At 32.9% G+C, this 27,492-nt stretch overlaps 6 protein-coding genes across 7 annotated transcripts; 4 read left to right on the top strand and 2 right to left on the bottom strand.

The window, feature by feature from the left end:
- Nucleotides 1-482: 482 nt before the first annotated feature.
- On the top strand, nt 483-881 carry LOC123004544 (ovomucoid-like). The gene has a single exon (XM_044397886.1). It carries the CDS (start codon nt 570-572, stop codon nt 834-836), a length of 267 nt encoding a protein of 88 aa, XP_044253821.1. The 5' UTR covers nt 483-569; the 3' UTR covers nt 837-881.
- A 109-nt stretch (nt 882-990) lies between these two features.
- On the top strand, nt 991-2,789 carry LOC123004543 (DNA repair protein RAD51 homolog 3-like). The gene is made up of 4 exons (XM_044397885.1): nt 991-1,416; nt 1,471-1,598; nt 1,649-1,777; nt 1,832-2,789. The coding sequence occupies exons 1-4, from the start codon at nt 1,038-1,040 to the stop codon at nt 2,012-2,014; spliced, it is 819 nt and encodes a 272-aa protein (XP_044253820.1). The 5' UTR covers nt 991-1,037; the 3' UTR covers nt 2,015-2,789.
- On the bottom strand, nt 2,758-7,100 carry LOC123004542 (structural maintenance of chromosomes protein 6). The gene is made up of 14 exons (XM_044397883.1): nt 6,927-7,100; nt 6,501-6,608; nt 5,607-6,454; nt 5,351-5,554; nt 5,110-5,303; nt 4,736-5,061; nt 4,376-4,686; nt 4,102-4,318; nt 3,885-4,055; nt 3,651-3,838; nt 3,325-3,604; nt 3,084-3,278; nt 2,907-3,031; nt 2,758-2,856 (listed from the first exon to the last, which is right to left on the bottom strand). The coding sequence occupies exons 1-14, from the start codon at nt 6,939-6,941 to the stop codon at nt 2,826-2,828; spliced, it is 3,213 nt and encodes a 1,070-aa protein (XP_044253818.1). The 5' UTR covers nt 6,942-7,100; the 3' UTR covers nt 2,758-2,825.
- Nucleotides 7,101-7,325: 225 nt separating this feature from the next.
- LOC123003796 (ketimine reductase mu-crystallin) lies at nt 7,326-8,879 on the top strand. Of its 2 annotated transcripts, XM_044396791.1 has the most exons (6): nt 7,326-7,494; nt 7,546-7,877; nt 7,927-8,094; nt 8,147-8,345; nt 8,417-8,623; nt 8,677-8,879. In XM_044396791.1, exons 2-6 carry the CDS (start codon nt 7,560-7,562, stop codon nt 8,745-8,747), a joined length of 963 nt encoding a protein of 320 aa, XP_044252726.1. In that variant the 5' UTR covers nt 7,326-7,494; nt 7,546-7,559; the 3' UTR covers nt 8,748-8,879. The 2 variants fall into 2 exon arrangements, with proteins under 2 accessions (XP_044252726.1, XP_044252724.1); XM_044396789.1 differs by lacking the exon at nt 7,326-7,494 and having other exon boundaries at nt 7,501-7,877.
- A 303-nt stretch (nt 8,880-9,182) lies between these two features.
- Nucleotides 9,183-23,770, bottom strand: LOC123003710. The gene is made up of 3 exons (XM_044396666.1): nt 23,560-23,770; nt 11,498-11,617; nt 9,183-10,351 (listed from the first exon to the last, which is right to left on the bottom strand). Exons 2-3 carry the CDS (start codon nt 11,556-11,558, stop codon nt 10,206-10,208), a joined length of 207 nt encoding a protein of 68 aa, XP_044252601.1. The 5' UTR covers nt 11,559-11,617; nt 23,560-23,770; the 3' UTR covers nt 9,183-10,205.
- A 1,817-nt stretch (nt 23,771-25,587) lies between these two features.
- On the top strand, nt 25,588-27,314 carry LOC123003619 (26S proteasome non-ATPase regulatory subunit 6). The gene is made up of 6 exons (XM_044396499.1): nt 25,588-25,809; nt 25,950-26,301; nt 26,354-26,573; nt 26,621-26,729; nt 26,782-26,950; nt 27,003-27,314. Exons 1-6 carry the CDS (start codon nt 25,665-25,667, stop codon nt 27,175-27,177), a joined length of 1,170 nt encoding a protein of 389 aa, XP_044252434.1. The 5' UTR covers nt 25,588-25,664; the 3' UTR covers nt 27,178-27,314.
- The last annotated feature ends 178 nt before the right edge of the window (nt 27,315-27,492 follow it).

Below are 27,492 nucleotides of genomic sequence, written 5' to 3'. Positions count from 1 at the left end.
ATTAATCATGGTGCCATCAATGTCGCACCGACACAATAAATTACTTTAAACTGTATTGATTTTGAGTACTTTCACAATCACGATCTCGATCATGATTGTGATAAAAATAAATTGATTGTACTTGAGACAAATGCATGATTCATGACTGTAAAGTGGATTGAACTGACCGTCTATCAAATGTCTAATCCAGAAATGTGCTGTCAAGTTTTATCGTTTCTTTAATGTAGTTCAAGAAAAGAAAGTCGATAAATGATAGTAACAATTTATTTGCTTTTAATGTAAATAAAAAAGTAATAAAATGGATCATTCACATACGTTTATACTACATACAACAAATGTAGGTACTTGTTATTATTGTTTACCTACATCAAGTAAGCTATGTAAATATAATTATTTTGAAGAAAGTATTTGTTGTTTTATACTTAAATATTCTCAGATAAAAACACTTGTTCGATTTTTATATACCTATATAAAGCAACGCTCACTGTTTAAATATTGTCTAGTCAGATTGATTTTACGCTCTAGTGCGCCAATAAGTTATAAAAAGCCAATTTATTGTTGTTAACACAATGAAAGCGGTAATTGTTATACTTTTCGCTGTTTTAGCCGTATATGTGAAAAGTGAGCGACCAATTCCGTGCATTTGTTCACGTATTTACGCCCCCGTTTGTGCTTCGAATGGCAAATCTTATGGTAATAAATGCGAATTTCTTTGTCATGTGAAGTCAAGGCCGCATGAAGAGCAAAAATCGTTGTATATCGTCAAGTTTGGAGCTTGCGAAGAACCGGCCGACATCAACGAATTGTCGGAAATTCCAGTTGTGACACTTGAATAAATGATGTAATGGATTTTTTGTGATGTAATAAAGATTTGCGTTTGATATTGCATTTGAATTAAATGTGACGTAACTTATGCAAAATGAAATGACGTCAGGGGCGCAATAGACACACCTTGGTTTTGATAGCCTTGGACCGGCAAAATGACACTAACATAACCTCACTTTTATTAAATTTATTTATATTTTCGTGTTTTTAAAATGAATCAACCAGTCTCATCATTGAATTTGCCAAAAAGCCTTCTTGGCAAACTCAAAAATCTGGGCTATAATTATTGTAATGATTTAGACCACAATGTTGAAACAGTGATTCCTGATTGGGTTTCGCTTAAAAAGACTCCAAAATCATGTTCTGCTTTAGAATTGTATGAAAATGAATCAAAGTGGAAGCCTGTGACTACGTTTGTGCCACAATTAGACAGTCTTTTGGGCAAGGAAATAGTGGCAGGGCTTGTGACAGAACTTTGTGGGCTTCCAGGGGCTGGGAGGACTCAGATTTGTTTACACTTATCAGTTGGTGTCGCTGGTGAAGCAGTTTTTATTCATACAAACAATAATTTCAGTTTAGAAAGGCTTCAAGGTGGGATTTTAGAAGGTTTTATAATGTGATTTTTTTTTTTCATTTTTGTTACAGAAATAGCACAAAAGTATGTCTCTGATGTTGAGACAATTATGCAGAAAATCTTGTGTATTGAAGCTACGAATTTTACCGAATTGTTTGCAAGTGTTCAGTTTTTAAAAACTTGGTTATCTAATAACTGCGTAATTATGACTAATTGGGTCATATGTTTTTAATCAGTATGTAATTTTAGATCAGATTGTTGATTATTGATAGCATTTCATGGCCTTTAAAACAACACCAACCATGCATCGAAAGGCCTAACTTAATTTATAGACTTTTTCAAGAACTTCGAATTTTAACTAGTTTACATAAATTTGCGGTAAATATTTTTCACTTTGACTACTTTTTTTTATCAATTATTGTCTAATTTTAGATTGTCGTCACAAATGACTTGACGACAAGCATTACAGGGGTCACAACATCGTCTTTTGGGGACAGTTTTTATCACATTATTAATAATAGAATTCTATTATCGAAAGAAAATGATTTAATATGTGCTAAAACACTAAAAAGTGCAATTAACAATGCGGGAGAAGTGTTATTCAAATTTGAATAATATAGGGATTTTGATGGTGGTATGGTGGTCAGCCTAACTGAAAATAATAATTTTGATTTTTTGGTTTTTCGAGAAACAAGACGTTGCGTTTAACATATTTCCATAATTTATAATTCTAATTAATTTTAAGCCGTATAGTAATGATTGTAGCGAAGAAAAAAGTTCTGTTTTTTACATTATTAATATTTAATTTAACTGATTTTTATACTAAAAAATTTTAAAACTAATTTCGGCGCATCGTCTAGTATCCTAAAATCGCGCCAAACATAACCTAGAAAAATTCAATTCGACTTAAACTATTGCAAAATCTAATCGCCACAATCAATTGAACGTATCTATAAATAGCCTGCAACTCTTTTTATGGAAAATCCCAAAGAAAATACCGAAAAATTCATCAAAAATGAAACCTACACGGAACTCGACGCAATCCACCCCCGATTTTTGGAGCCCCAAGACGCTCAGGTGATCCACGATTATGAAATCCAACACCACTTTTACTGTGATGAATGTAAACTCTTTTTCGCCCCCACGTTTCAAGCCTTGAAGACACATTTCGATGGGGTAATGGTCCGTCACAAACCTTACGCTTCGTGTTTTTATTGCCAAGGAAGTGTTTTCGAGTATAAGTTTAACAATGAGAGGAAGCTGTTCCACGATTGTAGGGATTATAGGAAGAAAACTGAGGATAAAAGTGATTGAGAAGACTGGATTTTTGTTACCTGATTGTATATAAAATATTAATATATTTTTTCAAATAAACTTTATTCTGCAAAAATATGTAATTTTTAAAATACACTGCAAAACATTAATATCACACATTGTTTCTTTCAGGATCTTGTAATCTAGAAAGAATGCAAAATTATTTTTTCATCAATTAATTACAATCAATTACCTTAAAATAGAAGCCTTTTTGACAAATGATACGTCTTGAGGTGTTAAAAACACAAACTGCAATTCAGGATGCGTCTCAGCATGATGTATCAAAATATCAATCACTTTGGTTCTATTCAACTTATCCTAAAAAATATTTTAATATGAAAATCTAATAGTCTTTTTTTGTACGACTAACCATATAGACATCAAACTCGTCAAGAAAATAGAACGGAAATTCCATGCACTGCCACAATGAATACAAGAATGCAACGGTCGAAAATGACCTTTCACCCCCTGACAAATTTGAAGTGGTGGTCAATCCCTGAGACCCATGCTGAGGTATAACAACTAAATCTAATGTCTGTTCTTGTAAATTAATCTCAATTGACCCCTAAAAACCAAAATTAAACCTACTCAACCATAAAAAAAAAACATACTTTAAACTGACGAACTTCCATAATTTTTTTAAATGAATGTTTAATAAAAGTAACGAAATAGTTCTCTGTAAGTTTATAATGGCGCGTCCTTTGTTCCACCGCTTTGGTTAGATCCTTGATATCGTCATTAAGACATGTGAGAAGCGTTGACAATTCATTGTATTTCTCGTGCATTGAATGGTACTTCTCTAACAATTCCTCGGCATTTTCCGTCGATGTTCCAATCCGACGAACATTGCGCTCCAATTCGCTGATTTCGTTGGCGATATCGCAAATTTTCCTAAACATTCCAGTAAAACACCCAAAATTTAGTACGTGTTACCAACCTGGCCGTTTCCTGTCTTTCCCCCAAACTCATGGCCTGCTCTGTATACTTTTTCACGGCTGCTTGTTTCAAAACGAGCTCAGATTGTGCCTGATTGATCTTCTTTTTAAACTCTTGTGCTTTCCTCTTATCAAACTCCTCGCTTGTCGTGATTTCTTTCTGTCGGATTTGATCTTCTTTCATTTGTTCCTAAACAAGACAATTGAGAAACGATTAAAACAAAAGAAAACGGTACTTCAAGTTCGCGCATCCGTTCCTCCAAATCGGTATTCGCCGCTTTCAAGTTTTGTAATTTTTCTTCATTTTGTTTAATGTCAGATTTGATTTCTTTCTGTGCTTCTTCAACGGTAGCTAATTGGGCGTTTTTTTGCTGAATTGTCTCACGAATTTCCGTTAATTCACTTTCCTAAAACAATTTCGTTAGATTTTATCAACAAAAAATTATTGATTACTAGGAGTTCAACACTGGCGACTTCCGGTTCCGCTGTAGCTTTCAACTGCTCCAACTGTCGCCTAATCTGCGTACGGGCCGCATCCATTTTCTTAATTTTTTCCTCCAATTGTGATTTTTTGGTTTCCTGGTCGCGAATTTCAGCAGAAATCGCACTCAGTTGTTTTTCCATCGCTTCCTTTTTCTGTGTCATTTCTTTGATATTGTGTTCCAATTGACTAGAAAAAAAATCAAGTTTGTTACGACCATCTGTCAAACAATCACAGCCAACTCACAGGATATGTTCTTTAGTATCGACTTGCAAATACTGTGCCCTGTGGTACCTCGACCCGTAAGTCTTGTAATTGGGATCGGGATAATATTTATCACCTTTGATTGTAATCCCTTGTTGACAGTTTTGTGGCACGTGACTGGCATGAGATAACAATTGCATAGCACGTTCGTTACTGGGAATTAACAAAATCCCTTCAACCTGGGCCTGATCTACGATACAATTCGCAACCACGGCATCCTCGATTTCCAAAACGTCATAAATCCCAACACAATCCGAGGGGGCTCTGACTAAATTGTTCCTAACGTCATGTTTCTACAACAAACATAGTCACTAGGTGTCACTTTTTTCTTTCCAAAGCCACCTTAAAGAAAAACTTCGACGTGATTATAGCCGGCTTACGCCCACTAGACCAGACCTGGTTAAAAATCTGAACTAACAATTGATTATCGCTGGAATTATCAACGGTGAACGATCCTAGTAGGCCTGGTGTGAGGTAACTCTCCACTGCGACGGCCCATTTTTTATCTTTGAGTTTTATGTAAGAGCCTAATGGGCCGCGAGGCTGATGTTTGAACCGACTTTTGTTCTGCTCGATTAATTGTTGTACACGGGGGATGTCCCGACCATACAAAAGCAGGGTATTCCCCGATTCGTTTTGCAACGCGGCTAAACTCCTTTTTTCGTTATCTAGAACCAAAACAATTAATTCAGAGCAAAGTGGATACAAATCATTACTTATTTGATGATCGAGTTGGCTGATGTCACGTCTCAAATTCGACTTTTCTTCGTCACGCCGCGAGATGTCGCTACGTATTTGATACAAATCGTTACGACATGTCTGTAGGTGGTCCTCCATACCCTTGATTTTCTCATTCATGTTCTTTAAATCACGCAAGCGTTGCATTTTCTCTTGTTCCACGCGTGTCATTCTAAAAATAACAAATGACAAACGGTTAAAACAATTGATATAGACTACTTTTCGTTGGCGTTTTCGATTTCGTTTTGCAAAACGTCGGCTTCTTTTGTTTTCGATTCAATTGTGCCTAAGATCAGTTGTTTTTCTCGTCGTTTGTCGTTGTATTTCGTCCTGAGGTCATCAATAACTCTCTTGACGTCCCATTGGGGTCTTGACTGGACTTGAATTGTTTCCTTGAGTTCGTTAATTTTTTGAGTGTGGGAACTGAAAACGTGACAAATGAGACAAATAAATATTGATGAGGTAAACGGCTTACGCGATATTTTTTTTCAAATCTTCCACTCGTTTCGACCGGTTTTCACAGTCGTCCAGCAGTTTCTCCTGTTGTTTGGCCAAATTATCGACAATTTTTTCTTCTTTTTGTGCTTCGTCTTCAGCGTCGCGCACCTTAGCCCAAAGTAATTCAATTCTCATCAATTCTATTTTTTCGCGAATGCCAACAATAGACTTGTGATTATCAATTTTTCGTTTCAATTCCTTCAACTCCTCTTTCAATTTTTTGAAATTTTTTTGTTTGTCTTCAAAAAGTCGCAGTGATTCTCTCTTGTGTAAAATGATCTTCTTGTACTCCTCACTGAGAGAATCCAATTTAGTGGCTTTCATAAAAAGAGTAAATTTGTTTTTGGGGTTGTTACTATTTAAAAAATTCCTAGACGTATCCTGATTGAGGATGCAGACCGGATTATCAACTTGGATGTTGAGACTGGTAGTGATATTGTGAATTTCACTCAGTTGAGTGGATATTACAGCCCCGTCTGCGGCTTTGATCCTGTAAGCGGAGCCCCCCGACGCGGTCAGATTTCGAATTATCGTGATTTTGTCCCCGTAGACGTTTGGCCGGTACGCCATGGAGCCCACATTATGCAACTCGATTTCAACACTGCCTGATGCTTTTCCAGCTTTGATAAAACTCTTAATGCTGTTGCCCCTATTCGTGAGACTGGCTCTGCCCCCTAGACCCACGACTAGCGCGGTCAAAATAGCGCTCTTCCCACTTCCATTACGCCCGATGATTATAGTGACGTTCTCATTCAAATCAACCTCAAGTAATGAATGACACATGAAGTTTTTGAGAGCCATGCGAATTATAGTTCCAGCACGTCTCTAAAAAGTTTTTCGAGTTTTTGAGTTGTGAAAACAATTTATTTACCTGGGGATCATTGGCGTTTGAGCGTTTTTTCTTAGAGACTGTTGAGGAGTTTAGGGTGACGTTATTTGTGGAGGTTTGTTGAGACAAGGGCTTCCTTTTGCGCCCCATCTTAAAAAAAATTAAATCAGACACAAGTATTACATGACATTTGTTGTGCACGACTGATAAGATAATAAAAGTTTATTAAATTGCAAAGCGCATCGTGAAATTGATACAAAATTATGATTTTTTGATAAAATACCAATGAGTGATGTCATTGATGTTTGAGGTTAGGTTTTCAAAAGTCAAGCAAAATAATCACAATTTTCGCAATAATTCAATACTTAAAGGATAAATTTAATGTCGGAGTGTTTAATTAGGGTCAAAGTTGCGTAATAATACAACTTTTTCAACAAATCATGAGAAAATAAACGGAAAAAACCTTACCGCCGAAATTTCCATTGTTACTCTACAAATCCTTAATGTTAAAACATCCCAATAACCAACAATTATCAATTATAACAGGTGTCTTAAAAACATAAAACAAAACGAAAACTCAGCAATTATTTAATAAACACGAAAATATTCCCAAATGGCGGGATTTTAGCCATTGAATTCAGAATAAAGAAAAACTCGATGCGCATGCGCCAAGCTCATGTGGAAGTGTCTAACGTGACACCAATTTATTTTTCATATTTATTTTAGAATCAAATTTCCTAATTTTAAATTATTTTGCAAGAGAAATGTATTTCAAAAGTTTGTATTATTACCACATCAGTTGTTCATAAAGTTATTATTAATACATATTTTATTTATATCAAATAAAATACTCATTTCAAACACTTTCAAGATTCTACTTAGAAATATCATTCAAAAATTTACAAATTGCCGAGTTTTTAGGCTTGTAAAAAAATGTTGTTTTTTTGGTTTCGATATCTTTATCGGGTTATTGACTTATTTCAATAGTGTGTTTGGAAATAAACAAGTGAAAGTTCATCTTACATTTTCAAGTCACGTGCTTTTGCTTAACAATATAACCTAACAATTTTTAACACTATTTTTTTAGTTTTTTCAATAAAAATGAATAATTTACTTTACATAAGTGAGGAGATAGTTACAAAATTATTAAACTGGGATTCTACATTTAAGGCCATTGAAACGGCACTACAGTGTACTGCTAGAAATTGTGCCATTCAGAGTCCCCGAACATTCACAAAATGCCCTAAAACTGACTCTAGACTCCTAACAATGCCCGGCTATCTTGATAATGATACCTTCGGTGCTCTGGGTTGCAAATTAGTTACGGCCACACCTAACAACGCCAGTTTAGCCCAACCCTTACCTACAATAAACGCCTATATTATGCTTTTTGATGACGTCACAGGCGTCTTAAAGGCCGTAAGTCCTAATAATTGTATGACACTTTTGGGGGAACCCCAAATTTCAGGTAATTGCCGGCACTGAAATAACAAAATGGCGGACTGCCGCCGCCTCTGCTGTGGCCACAAAATATTTAACCCAAGGTAAAAGACTTAAAATTTTGGCGATTTTGGGAGCCGGCAACCAAGGCCACATTCATGCTCTTGCTTTCAGTAATTTTTTTTCATTTGAAGAGGCAAAAAACGTTTTATTTAACTCCTGTCAATGTTTGATGTTTCTTTTTGTAGATCCGGATTTGGAACCGGAATAAATACAAAGCGGAAACTCTCGTTCGTGCTTTGAACGAGTTTTCAAACACCGGAAAGTTCAAATGTTACGATTCTAATAAAGAATGTGTCACCGGAGCTGACGTTATTGTGACAGCGACGTTCTCCTCTGAGCCAATCGTAGAGCTTGGTTGGCTCAAACCGGGTGTTCACATTAACGGTAGGCGTGGCCCACTAATGAGCCACTAATAACAAACACCTGTTTTGAGTCTTCAGCCAATGATGTTGCAGCAATCGGAGCGGGCGTGAATCATTACAGCGAGTTATCACTAGATATTTACAAGACTAGTGACGTATATGTCGATCACGCTGACGGCGCAAAAGTTGAATTAGCCGGTTTGGGGGACTTGGGAGTGAAAATGAGGGGAATTGGAGGAGTTATAGCCGGCGACTTACCACCGCCTACACTTAATCAAGTCACCGTGTTTCAAAGCTTGGGTAATAAATACGCATTTGAAGGCAATAAAAACGACTCAAATATTTCTTTTAAGGAATGGCAGTTGAGGATTGCGCGATGGCGAGACTTATTTACGACCTTTATGTGAAAGAGTGTCAAAAATGAATAATTTTTTCTCCCGAGAGAATGAAACGTATTTCTGTATTCAGTTTACTTCATTTAAGAAAATCCAATTAAAATTTCTTTGATCTTTGTCAGATTGTCGAAAGCTTTCAAATAAATATCGTTTCAAACTTACTTCTCTTGCAAGAAGCTTCATTTGTAAGGTTTCGCATTTCCCTCACAATTTATCTAATAACAGTTGTTTCTATGGTAACCAAACTAATAAAACAATTTTCTCTTTGTTTTTAAATTTGTTAGACAATTCGTCGCTTTAATTCGTACGAGTTTATGATCCACTTTAGCAAAACTATTTCTCGTTATATGAAGTGAGAGGATTTCCTCAAGTCGAATCGTCTCGAAGATTGTCGTATTTCGTTCACTGAACTTCATTTATTGAGTCGTGTTCGAAGAGGAGAAATAAAAAGTCTTATCGATGTTGAAACTCATTTAATAAAGTCTTGAAAAGCATATTTAAAATGGCTAAAGTACCGGTACATTTACACAAAATTGACATAAATTTTTATGTTTAATTCTAATTACACAGATTTACGTATTGGTCCACACAAAAGGACAAAGATTATATAGGCCTACAACCCCGTGGTAAATCTAAGTATCAGAGCATTTTGAATTTCAAATTTATTCCGGGTTTTATTGAAAAATCGATTTATTAAGTTGGCACAATTGAATGACAAAGCAGGGAAGAACACTGGATTCTATTGTTTTATTATGACAAGATGGTGGAAACGTCAAATAAAAAAAATGATTTTCTATAGTGATTTAACGCTTCTCTTTCCGTAAAACTCACCGTTTATTTCAAGTTTTTTGGCTAATGTAGGATTTTATCTGGCGACCCGAGTGCGCGAGACAAATTTTACGACAAACTCTCTGGGGAAAATAAACGAAATGGTTTCTTATCATTGAAGCTCAGCTCTGATAAGATTTTTTTCAACATCGCTATCCGAGTACAAAGTTTGGCATTAAATTAGTGACTTAATTTTCTTAATGTTGGTGCACCTGCTGATAACGACGTTGGTAAACTTTGGTGTTTCCATTAATTGACATTTTACATGTCGGAGAGTGGCAGCGCTGGGCTATTTCATCCGATTTTGAAGAGGAAAGCGTAATTTCCGGTCGTAATTGAATTTAAATTTACCACAGGGGCACTTTGGAAAGTTCGACTAGGACTAATTCTACCCTGGCATATCTGCACTGGTCATTTAGCTTAATTTTTTTTATCACATAAGATTTTAAAACTTACCAAGATTTTGTGTCAGTCTAGAGTTGGTAGGACTGTGAAACTTAACATGAAATCCGGCAAAACTCATTATTGTCGATTTTTTAATTTAAATGCGTTTAAATGGCAAGTTTTTAGTGAGCAATTTGAAGAAATTCGTTCTACTTATATACAGGAAGTTTCTACTCGCTAATTCAATAATAGTTAATTAGTTAAAGGGGGACGATTCATGCCGTGATGTAATATTCTCGCCTCTGAATACACTTTTCTCGCATAATGTAGCAAAGTGCTATCGTGATTAGGACAGCGATGGCAATCCCCATCCCTATGCTGACCCAAATGATCTCTTCGTTGATTCCCTGGTAGGAGCGACCTGAAACAATATTGATTGAGTTTTATTAAATCGAGACTTATTAAAGAGTACTCTAATTATTTAATATTCCATTTCTGGAAAGCCAACGGAAAGAGGAGGAAATGAGAAATTGAACTGTTTCACCGGAGGCACGTTTTAGAATAATGCTGCATAAAAAGAAGAGACCGAAAAGGTTTTATTGCTACCTTATCGTTTACTGTTATCTACACTTAACTTTAACTAAAACAAGAAAAACTACTAGTTATGCGGAAAGTGTTATTTTATGTTACAAAAAAATTGATTTAATAATAACCAAATTTTTGTTGGGAGACTCAAAATAGTATATTATGATACGAGTTTTATAAGAAGCATTTTGTCACACGCACATGTTTAGGACACGACGAGCGCAGCGAAGAGTGTCATAAAGCAGTAAGTGCGACAAAATGCCTTATGCCTACTTTGCATTTTTGCAAGGGAATTTTGCGTCAGTTGGCGACATTGCGTGGTGGCTAGGTGGCTAGGTGGCTATGAAATATATTAATTTGAAACGTCATTATTTTATTCGTAAAAATGAATTTCGAAGGTGTCGAAGACGTTTTGCAATGTACGGCATTAGAAATACCGACCTTGATGGCAAATACGATGAACAGTTTACTCCCTGTGAAATCACACACCAATATTGTTCAGTAAGTTGACGGCAAAACCTACCTAACCACAAAAGTCTCAAAAGTAACAGTAAGTACCTTTTATTTTACTTTGTCCTATGATCTAAAGGTATGCGTAAGCACCACTACAATCATGTTAATTCGGAATATTTTTTGCGTGATTAATTAAACCAAACACAGCAAAAATTTCGTATTTGAATAATTTCATTTGCGTTAGACCGCTTGACACTGACAGTTCGATGGAAAAACGGTTAGGTCGCCAACATTATAAGACTAAATTTCCCTCTTTTTAGTATAATTTTTATAGCACTGTTTTTGTTCATTACGAAACCCAAAACAGTTTCGTAATGGACCTTAGTACGAACGCAAAGTAGAAAAAATATGTTCTATTTTTGTGTTTAATTTCAAAGTAAAAAATCAACATTTTTCACAAGATTGTCTACGTTGAAATTGCAACCGAAAAAATGAAATTGACTCTTTCATCTACTTCTCATCCCCTCACCATTATATCCATTGGAGATATATCCGGTAACTTTCCCAGCGACTCTGCCTCCAACCGGCATTTTGTTGGTGGGCGGCTTACCCTACGTTGGATTTCTTTACGTCGTGGACCGCATTCAACCTGAAAATAAACCGTGTTTCAGATGGTTCCGTTTTAAATCCACACAGAATTCAGGTGAAATATTCATTCCCTAGATTCATGTACATGAGTTTCATGCATAAATCTCTTTTCGTACGAGTATGTGTTTGGAGAGTTTAATTCAAATTCAGGAATTACAGCTCAAGTACGAATTTGTTTAGGCGTGGTTGGCACAACTGCAAACGGTTCTGGAAAAGTAAACACGACTCGATGCCAACTTTGCACAATGGAACTGATATTTACGACCTTGAAAATTGTTGTTCTTTAGTAGGCGACGATTTTTTCTTTCAAAACAACTGGCAATATTGACGTTTTCAAATAAGTATAACAATCTAGTTACCCTGTTGTTTTTATCTGAACAAGGAAATTTAATTCAGAGTTGCAAATACTTAAATGGTTCAAAAAAAGACTAAAAGCTGTTAGCGTTTTATGCCCTGATTTATTAAATTGTGACATTGTATAGTATCCGTACAATCAATTTTTATATAAAAAATAACGTGTTTCAAACTGATTTTCATCTAGTCGCCTATAGATTTTCTGTGTAAAATAAATAGTGCCTTTTTAAAAAATATTGAATTTAATTAACCTCAAATACTAATTTATTTATATTGACAGCTGTGACTCTTGACAGAAAAATCTGGTTCAAATAGTGAAGAGCGGCACAGAAAAATTTACGTGTAAAGAAATTCCATAGGCGACTATATGAAAATTAATTTGAAACATGTTGTATAATACATATAAATAAAAAGTTACAACGACTCAAAAATAAAATGGCTTGACTCGACTTTAATTGTTGTTGAAAAACAATGAATATAATTATGTAACTTATTTGCCTAAACTACAAACTACTACTAATACATTAATTCATTGCTGCCACTACAAAAAATGACACTAGTGTTGATCGTAACGAGAAAATGAAGAAAGAATAATTGTTAATTGTATCACTTTTGAAATTTTGAGTCTTTCTTTTTGAGGTTAATGCCAAATTTAATTTAACAAATTTGAAAGTTATATAACTTCGTGTCTTTTTATTTAAGCTTTATCTTATAGACAAATATGGTGGATGCGCCGGGTATATCTAGTAACGGACAGTGAATTTCATGCACTTTTTTTCGTGAATTCACAAAAAATATTATTTAAAAAAATTAATAAAAGTTAATAAAACCTAGTTGGAGTGTGTCAATTGACGTTAATAATACTCTTAATTAAAGTAAACAAAATAAATAATAAAATAAATTAATAACACAAAAACAGATGTTTTTCTGAATTATCATCAATAATTATTGTTGTTATTTTTTATTATAAATTTGAATACTTTTGTTAATATTTTCTTTTATTATTTGCTGCTTTTTGACATTACAATAATGACATTGTCTTATTTGACACCATGCAATTATTTTATTAACTTTTATAATTTTTTTTAACTTTAATATTCATGTAAACAATAATTTTTTGTAAAAAAAAGTGAGATATATTGCACATATGTGCACCAAGAAAATGAATACCTTCCAAATTATGAAAGAAAAAATATAGGTCCCAATTTAAAATAAGGAAGTTGGAATATATCCCAAATTATACAGTGATGTTTAGAAAAAAATTAAAGCTATTTAATTATTTTTTTAATTTTTGAAATGTTTAGAAAAAAATTAAAGCTATTTAATTATTTTTTTAATTTTTGAAATCGGGCCATAAATAAAAATTCTACAGCACTTCCTGTTTTTTAAAAATCACTCTGTATAATAATAAATCATTTTTTTTAGTACATACTCGTAAATGCTGAAAAGTAGGCCAAAAAACGTGCTCGACGTGATAGGATCGGACATAAAGAAAACAATAAAGGCTGTTATCATTCCAAAGCACTCTTGAAAAGATACAATTTATTTTATTACCACGGCATTTTTGCTTTTTTGAAAGAGAAATATCAGTAATACTATAAACGTACAATTTTTTTGCAACTAAAAAAATTTAATCACCAATTAAATCATAAAACTGAAACAGCAAATTTTACTTTTACAGTAAATTACAAAAACTTTAATGTTGCGACTGCAACATAAATGTCACTATTATTTGGGAAAATTAAAGCTTGCAATGATCCTAAATGCCAACATTTGAGATAAAGAAGGACTTAACAAAATAGAAACAGATAAAGAAACGACAATAATGGTAGGCCGTTCTTTCGCTATACCACACTTGAAAAACTTTGATTTATTTAACGAACCGCAGTTTGCTTTACTTCTGATGCGATAAAAAATTAAAACAAATTTTAAATCGATACAAAACCCAAGTGTGCTTTATAACCAATAAAATTGCTACAATTTGTGGTTAACGCCACACCAGTATTATTATCCTGTGACATCTGTATGGTTATGATTTATTATCAGTAATAACGAATAGAATAGCAGAGATAAGCTTAATGGAGATTTAATGACAGTGACGTCAGAGATAATAAGCCTATTTAAAATTTAATCCCTGATTAAGATTTACTCAGCCATTTGTTAAGTTGTCAGTTTTGCGTTGAGTTTAACAGTGTGGCCACTAATTTACTACCGCTTTAGACATAATTGTCCCTAATTCTCCTTGCTCTTAAATGGCGACTTACTGTAGCAATGTTGCCAACATTTTTAACAAAAAATTGAAAATGTCTAGAGTGTAATTAAAGCCCTATCCGGCGATTATGAATTACTTGTGCGTAAAGGCTTAGCAAAGATTTAACTCCAATCTAATGTTCCTGAAGTTGCTTTTATAAGAAGATTTTGATAAGAAACAAGCCCTGAATTTCTGATAAAATCGAGGTCATGTGACCTATTGACAACTAATTATCTCCCAGTACTACCAACCGCCCGCGGTCAACTTCTCACTGGTTAACCGGGCATCAAATTAAATCCGTTCATCGCATGCTTGATTAAGTTACCCAAAATATTGATTTTCTAAATTTGAATATCTTTACAATTCCGCATTTCTTCTGTCGCATGAATATTGCACCGCTCAGAAATGGGTTTTGTAATGGTTTTGTCCTGGAAATAGAACATGACATAAAAAAGATGAACGTGCAGCTTTAACTCGAAAGCACATTGCAGAAACATTAAGCTTGCGCTATTGTCCGATGTTTTCGTTCGATATTTACATTTAGTTTTTTTACTAGAATAACGAGATTTGACACGGGAGATATTGTGTTTGAGGCCATTGCAAACACGAATAACCGAAATACGATATTTGGACAAACACTGAGAAGTTTTTGCAAACAAACGTATAGCCAACATAGAGAAATATAACGTAACTGGAATCGAAGCCATCTCCAACAGTGTTGCCACACTAGTTGTAATTTTTTAGTTTTTATTTCCAAGCAACGCTAACAAACTACATGTCTGCTTCTAAACAGATTTTTTTACTTATTTGCAGTTGCTAGACAACATGTACTAATTAATTTTTACGTCTCAGTGAATATCAAGAGACACTAAACCTCATTATTTTTAAAAAATAAAGTCTTGCAGCATGATTTTCTAAAAATATTTAGTACATCTCAAGAGAGAAAAAAAGTAAGTCTTGCATTCTCCATTGCAAAAAACATAGCGTCTCTTTAATTTTCCGTCCATTTAACATAAGCCGTTAGAAACCTCTGCAAAGTGTCTCCAATCTTTAGACTCATTCTTGAGTCTTGAGGTTGAAATTTAAATGAGATGATATTCATGGTAGAAGAAAACTAATACGCTATTATAAAACAAAAATTCACGTTGTTAAAGGACATTATTCATTTTACACTATTTGTTTGAAAACTGCTGCTTGGGCTGCAACAATGGTCATTAGTATCATTACCTTGTGTTTCACCGTAAATCATAATCACGACAACCAATTTATTATTTTAATATTTTGTCTTACATGTTTATAAATTTGGAGAAAAATTAAGAAAAACGAATCAAACCTATTGGAAACCATTCGCTGAAAGAGATTAAACACAAGATCTTCGAATTTTGATAAAAACTAAAGCAAAAGCAAATCAAATGATGACAGTGTCAAAACTATGAAGTGACTTTTCTCTTTCATTGTCATGGATACGATTTTTTTATCTGTTGCAACAATAGAATTTTATCTGAACAAGGAAATAATTCCAGTGACCCTCAAACCGTGTACCAATATTTTGGAGTTAAATAACATTCTTGATAATAACAATTGTGTGAGTTTTTTTTTCTCGGTTAAAGTATTTCTGTACTGTTCTATTACTAGGTCAATTTTCAACTCCAAGACTGTAAACACCCTGTATAATTTCAAGTCCATTTCGATTTGATTTTGATCAACAAAGCGATTTAAATGTAGGTGATACTCATGATTTTGATTTAAAAAATGTTTCAGATGCAATAAGTTTGGAAGAAAAATTTGTCTTACTAGATAATATTCATAATTTAGAAAAAATGTTACAGGAAGCAAAATAAGATTTCAAATGTTGAATAAGCTGTACGAAAATAAATTTGAAAAACTAAATTCAGGAAAAAATTGACAATTACAGTAAAGGCCAACATTGTTTAGTGAAAATTGAGTCAGATGCAAAGGACTTGGAACCAAAGGCTGTGTTTTTACTTGAGCAGATTTATAATTATTGTTACTAATAAAAACTTAGAACCACCGATAATTAAAAATAATAAACACATTTTTTATTAGAATCTACATACCCTCGTATACAGATTTTAAACAAAATAATAATAAATTTATATCGCTTTAAATTAATAAATTGAGCTTACGTAGACACTACCTCATCTATAGTTTGAAATTTTGCAAAATAGTACAGTTGCAATAGTTGTAATGTTTTTTTTTATTTCCAAGCAACGCTAACAAACTACATGTCTGCTCCTGAACAGATTTTTTTACTTATTTTCAGTTGCTAGACAACATGTACTAATTAATTTTTACGTCTCAGTGAATTTCAAGAGACATTAAACTTCATTATTTTTAAAAAATAAAGTCTTGCATGATTTTCTAAAATATTTAGTACATCTTAAGAGAGAAAAAAAGTAAGTTTTGCAATTTCCATTGCAAAAAACATAGCGTCTCATTAATTTTCCGTCCATTTACTTATTTGGCGCTTGCTAATTGCAAAAATCGTCACGTGTCAATTGCCACTAGTCGGTTGTTGGTTGTCGACAGCGTGTGGTAAATACCGAGTTTTTATTAAAAAGCATGAAGCCAGGACGCGTTTTACTTTTTAAATTTTTGATTTAAAAAATATCAACTTTATTTATATATAAAAAGGCAGTATCTCTTGCAATGTTACGAAATCAGTGCGGTCACACTAAGCAAACACAATCTAAAACCGGCGTCTTAAAAGATTAAACTGTAAGCTTATCCAAACCGGAGGATTTAAACCGACGTTGATAAGTTAGGAGAGTTTTTTATGGCGTATTGGTAGCATTGTGCACTTTGTTATACAAATTGACAGGTGTCAAAATTAAACGTCATTGTTTTTTAATCAATATGAAATGTCACGTGATAAATGTTTACCAAGTTTTTCTTCAATTCCTAATGGAATTTCACAGAAGACTTCTTTTTGTCGATTTCAATCTGGCACACACGATTGATTGGAAATATTCGAAGTGTGCGAAACTCGAATCATTAAACTGGAAATAGACGACAAAGGTGAATGTCTAAGTTGTTGTTTACATGTCGAGCGCAACGTTTTGATTGGACTATACAAATGTTTAATGAGATTTCAAGCAATTCAAAAAATTGTTGACAAAGAAACTTGTCAAAAACATAAATTATGGCAAAGGACGTTCTATAAAATTTGCTTGCAATAGAGGTTTAGCTTTTTGTGTGTTTTAACGGAAATGTGTTTTTTGTGGCACTTTTCCAAAGAGTTTTCAAAATTGTAACGATAAAAAAAAGGTTGGCAAAACTAGCGCTCTAACCCGACGCATCCACCATTTTTACATCAGTCGTTCTACAGATTTTAGACATTTTAACTTATTTATATGGGCAATATTTTACAACTATTTAAGTACAATGTTGTTAAACTGCACCTACAGTTTTCAGTGGCATCAATACTGTGGTGCACTGCGTTACTCTTTTATTATTTTTTGTTTCGTAAAGTGTGAATTATGCTGAAATATGTAAAGTCAGATTCATTAAATAAAATTTGTAGAACTTTATAAGTCATAAAAGCGTAAAATGCATATTAAAACGGCTTTTATGGCCAGTTTGTGATAATTATCTTTAATATAGGGCTTTCAGAAAAAACTTATTTATTTACTACATTAAAAAATATACAAACAAACAGGATGCGCCAGAACTCGCGCCCCAGAAAAAAATTTCAAGTAAGATATGATATCAAGAACATGAAAAAAATGTTTAAAAAATTCTATCTGTCAAAAAAATTTTGACATTTATTTTTTGACATTTCACATTGTTTTATGTCTATTTAATGATACTGATGATCTTGTATATGTTTTTTTATAAATATTTAGTAAAGGTACAAAAAGTTTGCTAATATAAACCAGAAATACCATTAAAAGATACAATTTAGGATACAGCGTCTTTGTTTCCTCTTCAAATAGTTTGTAGCAAAAAATATTGGAAAATTTAAACTCTCATAACTTCGACATTTTTATAGATAAATTTTTTTTAACATTTTTTCCAAGTTCCTAGTGTCTTATTACCTTACACGGGCATTTTTCTCTGGGGCGCGAGTTCTGGCGCACTCTGTATATTGGAAAATATTGACAAATATCACGTTTTTTTTTTTTAATTTTAAAGTCTTAAAAATTTGTAAATTATAAATTGTAAACTTTTTTCCAACATATGAAATTGAAACATAAAATAACGAAGGCGTAAAATATGAATAAAAAAAACATGAACAACATCAATGACACAATTTTTTAAAACAAAAATTTGTAATGGTTTACATTTATAACAAAATGTTCAATTGTGTCAATTTTTTTAATCAATTATTTATAAAAAGCAAGATTACATAACATACAGAGTGATTTTAGTAGTTGTGCAAAAATTTCAAGAAGTGGTGTACTTAGTACAGGTCTAAACAAGTCAAAATGACTCATTTTATCCGACAACTAAATTCTTCTATATCTTAGAAATTTTTGGGTAACATAAGTTGAGTTATTTTTGCATCTTTTGTTCTCTACTATCACGTTTCAAAATTTCTGCACAATTATTGAAATCACCTCGTGAAGCAGCTTTAGAAAAGTATAACAATGAATTCAATTAAATATCTAATCCAAGTATCTTTTTTACTTTAAAATTAAGTTGGCAGCACTGAAAAACATAAAGATAGAAAACTAGAAAATATTGCCAACTTAATTTTAAAACCATGGACCACTCTAATATCAGACATTTAATTGAACGCATGATACTTTTAGAATCATATTTGTTACTAATAAAAACTGAACCACTGATGATTAAAAATAATAAACACATTTCTCTATTAGAATCTACATACCCTCGTATAAAAATTTTATACAAAATAATAATAAATTAATATTGCTTTAACTTAATAAATTGAGCTTATTTAGACACTACCTCCTTTAGCAAAATAATACAGAAAAAATTTGGTCACTTATTTCAAATATTTTTAAAAATTTAGTGGCATTCCCTCATATTTAATAAACATTTGCCGTTGACCATTACGAGTGATATTGTTTTTTCAATTATGGATTTTGCCCACGTTGGTAATGACTCCATAAAATAGACTTTGTATCGCTTAATTATAAAAATATGAATAATACAATAATGTAGATAATAATGTAAATTTATTAGGCTATTCTCTAAAAATCTGCTATAGTCTATAAGCTGGTATATTCCATAGCTAATAGAGCTCTGTATATAAATTTTTTAAAGTCCTTATAGAATCGTATCAAAATTGGTATTCTCTAAGCGTCTATGTAAACATTCGAGTTATAGCGCTGTAATTACCCTAAAGTCTGTTTTTTATTAAGTGGAAATGTCAAACAGTCTTAACAAATTTATTCATGGTAATTTTTGGATGTTGGCAGTTCCAGTTTTTAATTTAATTAATAAAAAATGGCATTCAGCAAAAAAATCGTCTAAGAAAATTTAGAAATGAAAACACAAAAACGGGAACCAATTGAGTATCGTGAACAGTTTTTGGAAATTTGAAGACGAAAAGTCAGAAAAAGACTACCGCTAAAATTTAGACACAATTTGTAATGTAAATTTGCTAAACATTCTCTAATTTTTAGTAAGAAATTAATGAGAATACAACATAAACATCAAAGAGAAAAAAACGTAATTAAATTAGTAGGATTGTTTGCAACGTTTTTGAAGAACGAGTTGAAGAAGTAACAATTTTGAAACTAAAGCCGAAGGAGAATTTAGAAAATGCATCAACTTTGAGCTCATATTAATAAATTACACAAAAATGTATTACCGATTTTCATAAAACCTGCTTGTACCTTTTACAAAATAACTTTTTTCTAAATAGACACTCTTTTTATTAAAGATTTTATAGTAAGAAGCTCATTATTGTCCACAACATTACCTTCTTTTTTCTTTTTCTTCATTTAATAATAAATATAATGTAATTAGTGCAATATTATTACGATCCATCACTGAACTATGTACTTATTATTAACTTTACACGATACCAATAATTATAAGAGAACAAAAATTAGCATCACTGGCGAAATACGAAGAGAAGTACTTATAATAAATTATTGAGGAGTGACATTGTTACTATGACAATATATCGTTATAGAGACTATAAGTCTTTACGGTCAGCAAATTTCTCGCCATAACTTTATAGAGACTTTAAGCTTATAGAATTTTAGGTATAGAGAAATATTTCCTTAGAGAATTCGATTTTTACTTATAGTCGATAGCTTAAAGAGTTATAGCGCTATAGCACGTATTTTTTTTTACAGAATAGCAGCATAAATTGTCTTATTTATAATGAAAATTTAAATTATGGTCGTGGTAATAAAGCACACTATATGATTTAATGTGCTGTAATAGCGCCCTCTACTTTTTCTGTGGCGCAAAATTTGAATTATATCAATCAATTTTAATATGAACTGACGTGATCAGTCTCAAAACTTTGTAAATTCATACAAAGTATTATGTTCGTAGTTCTCGCCAAATCGCGGAATAAAATCAATAATGTAACAAATCCACCCATCATATAACCACTAAATTCTCGTTCTCTGAGTGTCAGGTGAACTCAATTCAGGCATAGGTCACATTCTTCTTTTTACACAAAACTTCGACTGCATAATAATGGTACAAGGATCGATCGTGCACTCATCTCTACAAATTGCACATCTTTCATAACTAGCGATTTAACTATAATCTATTCCATTAGTTAAACTGCCAAATCTGTGTCAAATGAGTTAATTTGCACGAAACGCAAATACTTGACATCAAAACTTAGATAACAAGTCTTGAGGGAACGCTTAATATTACATAGAGACGAGCATTTGTGAGCACCCAATTTACGCAAGTCGTGTGTGTGAATTTTCGGCACAAGATCAATAAAATGCTTTTTTCAAACCTGTTTACCTCATTAAATATGTAAGCGTTGTTGGACAAATTGACAATTAAAATAAACGCAAAAAACGGAATCAAATCGGTCATGGACTAAATTTGACTCTCATTTATATTTTGGAAGGGAAGACATAATTCCATACCACCAAAAACACGACTAAATCAATGTAGTGGAAAATAAATCTGTCAAATGTCAAACTTCATTTCTGTCTAGAATAAGAACTTGTTACATATTCCGTTAAGAAAAGACGTTCAAATTTAATTATGCAAAAGTTATTAAAGTTCGCGCTTTTGTAATCTCTCAATGGACTCAAATTCAAACGAAAACATCGACGGAAGTGAAGAGGCTTTCAAGTCGTCTTGAGAGGTTCCTCGAGTGCTAGCTAAATAAACTAGCAACACTTTTCATAGTGTTGTTTAAGAAATCAATCATGGTTGGCTTTGATTGTCAAAAAATTGCGTGTCGCTAGGCAACAACACTGAACTGTCAAATAAATTATATATAACCTTGCGAGGCTGCTAGGCAACAATTTGTTTATTGTTAATTGGACTCTTGATCCGCTTAAAACTCTAGTAACTTAAATCAGTCTGTACAACTTAAACAAAACAAAACGTTTACAATAATTAAGTTCGGATAGAGTTTAGTTGAGAATTTGGAAGTTTGCCAGCTTAGTTCTTTCCGCTTTAACGGATCATTTACATCCGAAAACAATTTCCAACTGTCATAATAATAAGTTTAGGGTTCTTTTTGATCTCAGATTGTAAAACCTCACCGAATGGCGATGGGCCAGTGTGACAACTTGAGGAAAATAAATTGTTGTAAATTTTGAGTTTGGCAACGACCCAGATAACGGCTTTGTGTGCATACTTTGGGCGTAAATAAAGCGTATTGATTATTGGGTTCTAAACTGTCAAACTTTTTCAATTGTTTTAATAACAGGCAAGATGAAACACGAGTACCAACTTGAAGAAACACCAAATTACTGTAATTTAGTGTCCCGGACATGAAAGAGTCTTTTGTGTCTTTTGTAGTCAAGACGGACGTAATTTTTAATTGTTTTTTTCTTCCTCGGTTTGCTTTGATAGACGATAACCGAGTTGAGAACGTGCTATAAATTACAAAGCTTTATTTTCTTTGATAAAAATTGAGAGGAACAATACTGCCAACTTGAAATTGTTTTGTTCATGAAAGTCATCTGCGGATATTTTATGTGTAATTTTATTTCATACCACTGCAAGGACAGGAATTTTATAATCAAATATGTAATAACTTCCAGCGCAGTAACCATTTCGATATCTAGTAACTTTAATATCTATTTTATCGCATTTAAAAAAAAAGTTTACCACAATTTGTATTTGACCAGTAACTAATTAGCGTTGTTTAAAGTTGCAAAATCCTCATTTTCTAAATTACTTTATTCAAAATGCTGAACAAAATACGTATGAGAATATTAAATCGATAAATCTGGTCTGGAGAGGTCAGAATGACCAGAAAAACGCTTTTAATTAATTTTAATTTATTTGGTACAAATTTTAAAACAAAGTTGAAATAATTTAAGCGTTTTGTGGGCCACATTTAATTTCATTAAAAGCTAAAACATTTCAAAATTGTTTTTTGTGGAAGAAAATCTTGTTTATTATTTAGACGCGCAATTTTCGCTTATTGAAAAGGTTTCGCGTCGATATTGATAGACATGAAGGAAATTTTCTGTATGCTTTCATAATTGAACACTTCAAAACAAACAGTTTGAACGATTCTTCTCAAATATTACAAATTTTTTGTTGCGTTGGTAGAATTAATCATTTTCGCGCCAGCGCGATTTTGGTAACAAGTTTTATTTCTCTCCTCTCATTTTCGTGCAATTAGCTAATTGTTTTTTAGGTATAATTGGAATTTCTAAAAATTCCATTAAAAAAGTTCTTGACAAAGATTATGGCCTTTGAAACGTCTCGAGTTTCAAGAAACGTCATTTAGCTCATTTTTTATTGTATTGTTTTAATCAGTAACTTAAAAAATATCAGGTTTTGATTAAAAAAAAATAAGCTAATGGCGTCCGTTTTTGAATCTGGATCAAAAATCTAAGTTTTAATTAATTTTGTTTTCATCTGAATAAGCAATAAAACTTGAAAAATATGCAAATAAATCTGCTTTATGTCCGGTTTATGATAATGTAGTCCTAAATATGCACTAGTGGTGAAAATATAAAGGTCACAATGTCGTAATAGGCCATTAGTTCCAAGTGCGGAATGAACCATTTTACGACTCGTTCAATTCCCAGCCAACATTTGACATACATTTCTGTTACATTTTAGCGGAAAAATCCAATTAAATTATGCTCTCACAAAATTAATCGTGTATTGGCTTGCACTTATCCCCAAATCCCGCTCATATCACCACAGATTAATGATGTCAAAGCACTCACCAAACAATCCTCTCGCAACTCTCTTACAAATCCATAAAGTTGGAAAGTTTTTGGACGAAATGGTTGTTCCCGACGCGATACGTCCGTTCCAGCTGGATGCTGGGAGCACACTGGATAAACAGGCGCCAACGCCGGGACGCCTGGCGTCCCTTTGTGGCGCTAGAATTCGGGCATTCCGAGTGACGTCACGGGAATATTTGTGCTTCTTATGGTTCCGGGAATAGTAAGGTGGAAGGATGAATGAAATTGAACGGAACGAGTCCGGGATTCCGGGCCGGAAATATGTGTAAAATTGTAGCAGGGAGAGAGAACGAGAGAAAAATAAATGAGCTCAGGTCGGAGCTAAATCAGGTACAGGTCGGTGATAAATTGATCGAATATGTATTCTAAAGAATTGGGAAAGTGAAAATGGGGCTCCTGGGGCTGGCTGAGGACACTTTTTGATGAATTATAAGGAGGAGAAGGGCAAAGATTGGCTTTTATGGAAAAATGAGTGGATTAAAAACCTGGAAACTCAATTTGTTTGGAAATATAAGCAAGTCGAGGAGAAGTTAACAAAGTTTTCTTATTTATGACATTTCGCAGGACGGGAATAGGAGTAAGAGGAGCAGTGGGATCAAAGTGAAGAGAGTTTTAATATTCGGAGTCATAAATTTTGCTGAATTTTATTAAATATGGATGTGCTCTGCCATATTAAGGGGCAGTTTGACCTTTACAGCAAGAGATAAGGGTCAGTCACAAAATTCGATTTTTGGAAAACTAAAAAACAATTAAAAAATTGAGAATAAACTTTCTAATATAAGTCCTAACAAAAAAACTCTCGACTAACTTACGAAAAGTGGAATTCAATTACTTGAAAAACTCGAAAACTCCAAATAAATTCAAGTGCTATTTATTAAACTTACAAAAGCTATAAATTGGAATAAACTGGCATTTAAGATATTAGAAAACGAAGTATGAAATCTAAGTAAACGACAAGTCGTAACGTAAAACTGGAAAATGAGAATAATCAAAACAACGAGTGACTATTATTGTTTATAACAAAAAAATCTATTGGCAACACGGAATTATTAGTAATCTTTCTACGAAAATAAATGACAATTGCTTATAAAAGTTTGACATTTGAATTTGAAAATCAAGGTTGCCAAACTAAAATTTTTAATTTGACACCAACTTGAGTTAAAAAATCGCAATCATTTACATGCAAGCAAAAATACAATAGAAAAAAAATGACAATTTTTGTCATTGTAAAATGCCCCGGAAGTGAAGTTTTTAAAATGACATTCAAATAATACATGTCAGTGTCGTAGAGTAGAAAACTTTACTTCAAAACAATGAACCTAAATTTTGTAGACAGAAATAACTAGTATTTTTTTGTAGCACCATTCGAATCCGACAAATTGAAACTGACATTGTCATCTTTGATTAAAATCTAATTTACACTTTACAAATTTTTAAAATAGCAAATAGTGTGCCACATGTAAATGTCTTAGTTTTCAAAGACCGCAACAATACCTAAACCTCAAAAACTGAAAGATTCAAACAAACCCAAACATAGATAAAAGTCTAAAAATTTAGACAATGTAGGGTGGTTTGCACCAACACTAGTTAAATTTAATCTCTGATTATGAACAATTGTAACTATGATAATAATAATGGTTACTATGGATTTAATCAGAGATTAAATTTAATTAGTGTTGGTGCAATCCACCCGTAAAAAATTTGCTTAAAACCAAAAATATAAAAGCGGGAGCTGTACAATATTCTAAACTAAGTTAAACAAATATGAATCTAAATTAGAAAAATCCAGAAAGCTGTAATTTTAACTGTAGCTTCTTGACTTCCTGTAATTACGTTTAATCTAAAGTTTTAACAGTTTCAGAGCTTATATTAAAAATAACTGTGTTTGTATGTTTATGTTTTAACTAGGTATAGTTAAAGCTTTACGTAACTTTTGACACAGAGATATATCTGAACCTACTCGACAAGCATTTTAGAACGAACTCTTTGTTGTGGTGCGCACGCGCTTTCAAAAAGTGACATTTGTCAGTTTTTGTCAAAGTTGGTGACTTGTGTTTTCTTCGATTATTTAAAAACTATTAAAAATGCCTATTGAAAACCTAGAAGACCAGGGCCTCGAGAAAAACCCCGACCTCGAACTCGCCCATCATAAGTTTTTACTTACTCTTCCAGAGTACAGGAATGACCGCTTTGTCCACCAAAAAATCACTGATGCCATCAAAAAAGACGGTAATTATTACTCAAAACCTCTAATTTCTTAAATAACCCACAATTCTACACTTATATTGTGTTAAAAAATCTTTTCGAAACCAATTTCTTACCCCAAAATTGCTTTGTAATAATGCTACATAACCTAACTTCCTCTTCAGACATGGCTCCTTGGTACGAGCTTATTATCAAGGATTGCGGCTGGAAAAAAGACGCCAATTTCCTTAAAACGATCCAGGCAAAGAACGCCGAAGAAATCAAAAAGTTGGATGCGGCTATTGAAGACGCTGAGAAAAATTTAGGCGAGATGGAAGTCCGTGAGGCGTATTTGAAGAAAGCGGAGTATTATAGCCGAATCGGTGATAAAGAAAATGCAGTGACGACTTTTAGACAAACGTATGATAAGACGGTGTCTTTGGGTCACCGACTCGATATTATTTTTCACTTGATCAGAATCGGTTTGTTTTTCATGGACCATGACATTATTACTCGCAATATAGAAAAAGCGAGAAGGTACTACAAGTCATTATTTTTAAATTATGATTATAAAAATTTATTATTGTAGTTTAATTGAGGAAGGGGGTGATTGGGACAGGCGCAACAGACTCAAAGTCTATCAAGGGGCCTACTGTATGGCCGTCCGTGACTTCAAAACAGCCGCAAACCTATTTTTAGATACAGTCAGCACCTTCACCTCTTACGAATTAATGGATTACAAAGCGTTTGTAAGATACACCGTCTACACGTCTATCATAAGTCTGCCACGAAACCAATTAAGAGACAAAGTAATTTGATTAATTATTCATGAATCAAACTCTACTCTAAATTGCAGGTGGTAAAAGGGTCTGAAATTTTGGAAGTTTTACACTCTGAAGCTTTCGTTAAAGACTATTTGTTTTCATTGTACAATTGCCAATATTCCGAATTTTTCAACAATCTTGGTGAGCTCCAAAAACAATTGTTTTAATTTCGGGACTAATTTTGTATTTGTAGCGGAGGTTGAGACAATTTTGCGTAAGGACTATTTCTTGAATCCTCATTATCGTTATTACGTCAGAGAAATGAAAATTTTGGCTTATACCCAATTACTAGAGTCTTACAGGTCTCTAACTCTGCAATATATGGCCGAGGCTTTTGGTGTCACAGTGGAATTTATCGATTCGTATGTTATTTGTCCGATTTCGAGTCATTTAATTGCAGAATGAATTTTTTAGGGAATTATCTACATTTATTGCAACTGGAAGATTGCACTGCAAAATTGATAGAGTCGGGGGAATTGTCGAAACAAATCGTCCCGATTTGAAAAATGCACAGTTTAATTCCGTTGTTAAACAAGGAGATTTATTACTCAATCGTGTGCAAAAACTCTCAAGAGTCATTAATATATAATTTTGTATTCGTAATGATTTAGTAATAACAAATATTAATCCGTTAGTTTGTACTTATTTTCCTTCATTTCATTTTTTTTTCTATTTATCACACATTGTTGTGTAAACAGCTTTATTGAATAAAGATTTTAAATCAAGTTCAATGGTTTTTATTACCAAAGTGCACGTGAAGATCAATATCTGTTAATGGTTTTTATGGAGAACAAATACAGTTTTGAAATTAGTCTTTCATTTGAAGAAAGTGACAATAATCACCGAACTACTTTTTTTTGAATGTTTCAAAATCGTATTAATATCATTATTTTACTATTTAAGC

The sequence above is a fragment of the Tribolium madens genome, unplaced genomic scaffold, assembly GCF_015345945.1.
Source record: "Tribolium madens isolate multiple individuals breed KSU strain unplaced genomic scaffold, Tmad_KSU_1.1 Scaffold_1;HRSCAF=32;Tcas5.2_LG8, whole genome shotgun sequence".
NCBI classification, from domain to species: Eukaryota; Metazoa; Arthropoda; class Insecta; order Coleoptera; family Tenebrionidae; genus Tribolium; species Tribolium madens.
Note: the sequence above shows the minus strand (reverse complement) of the source record. Positions and strands in the feature narration are given on the sequence as shown.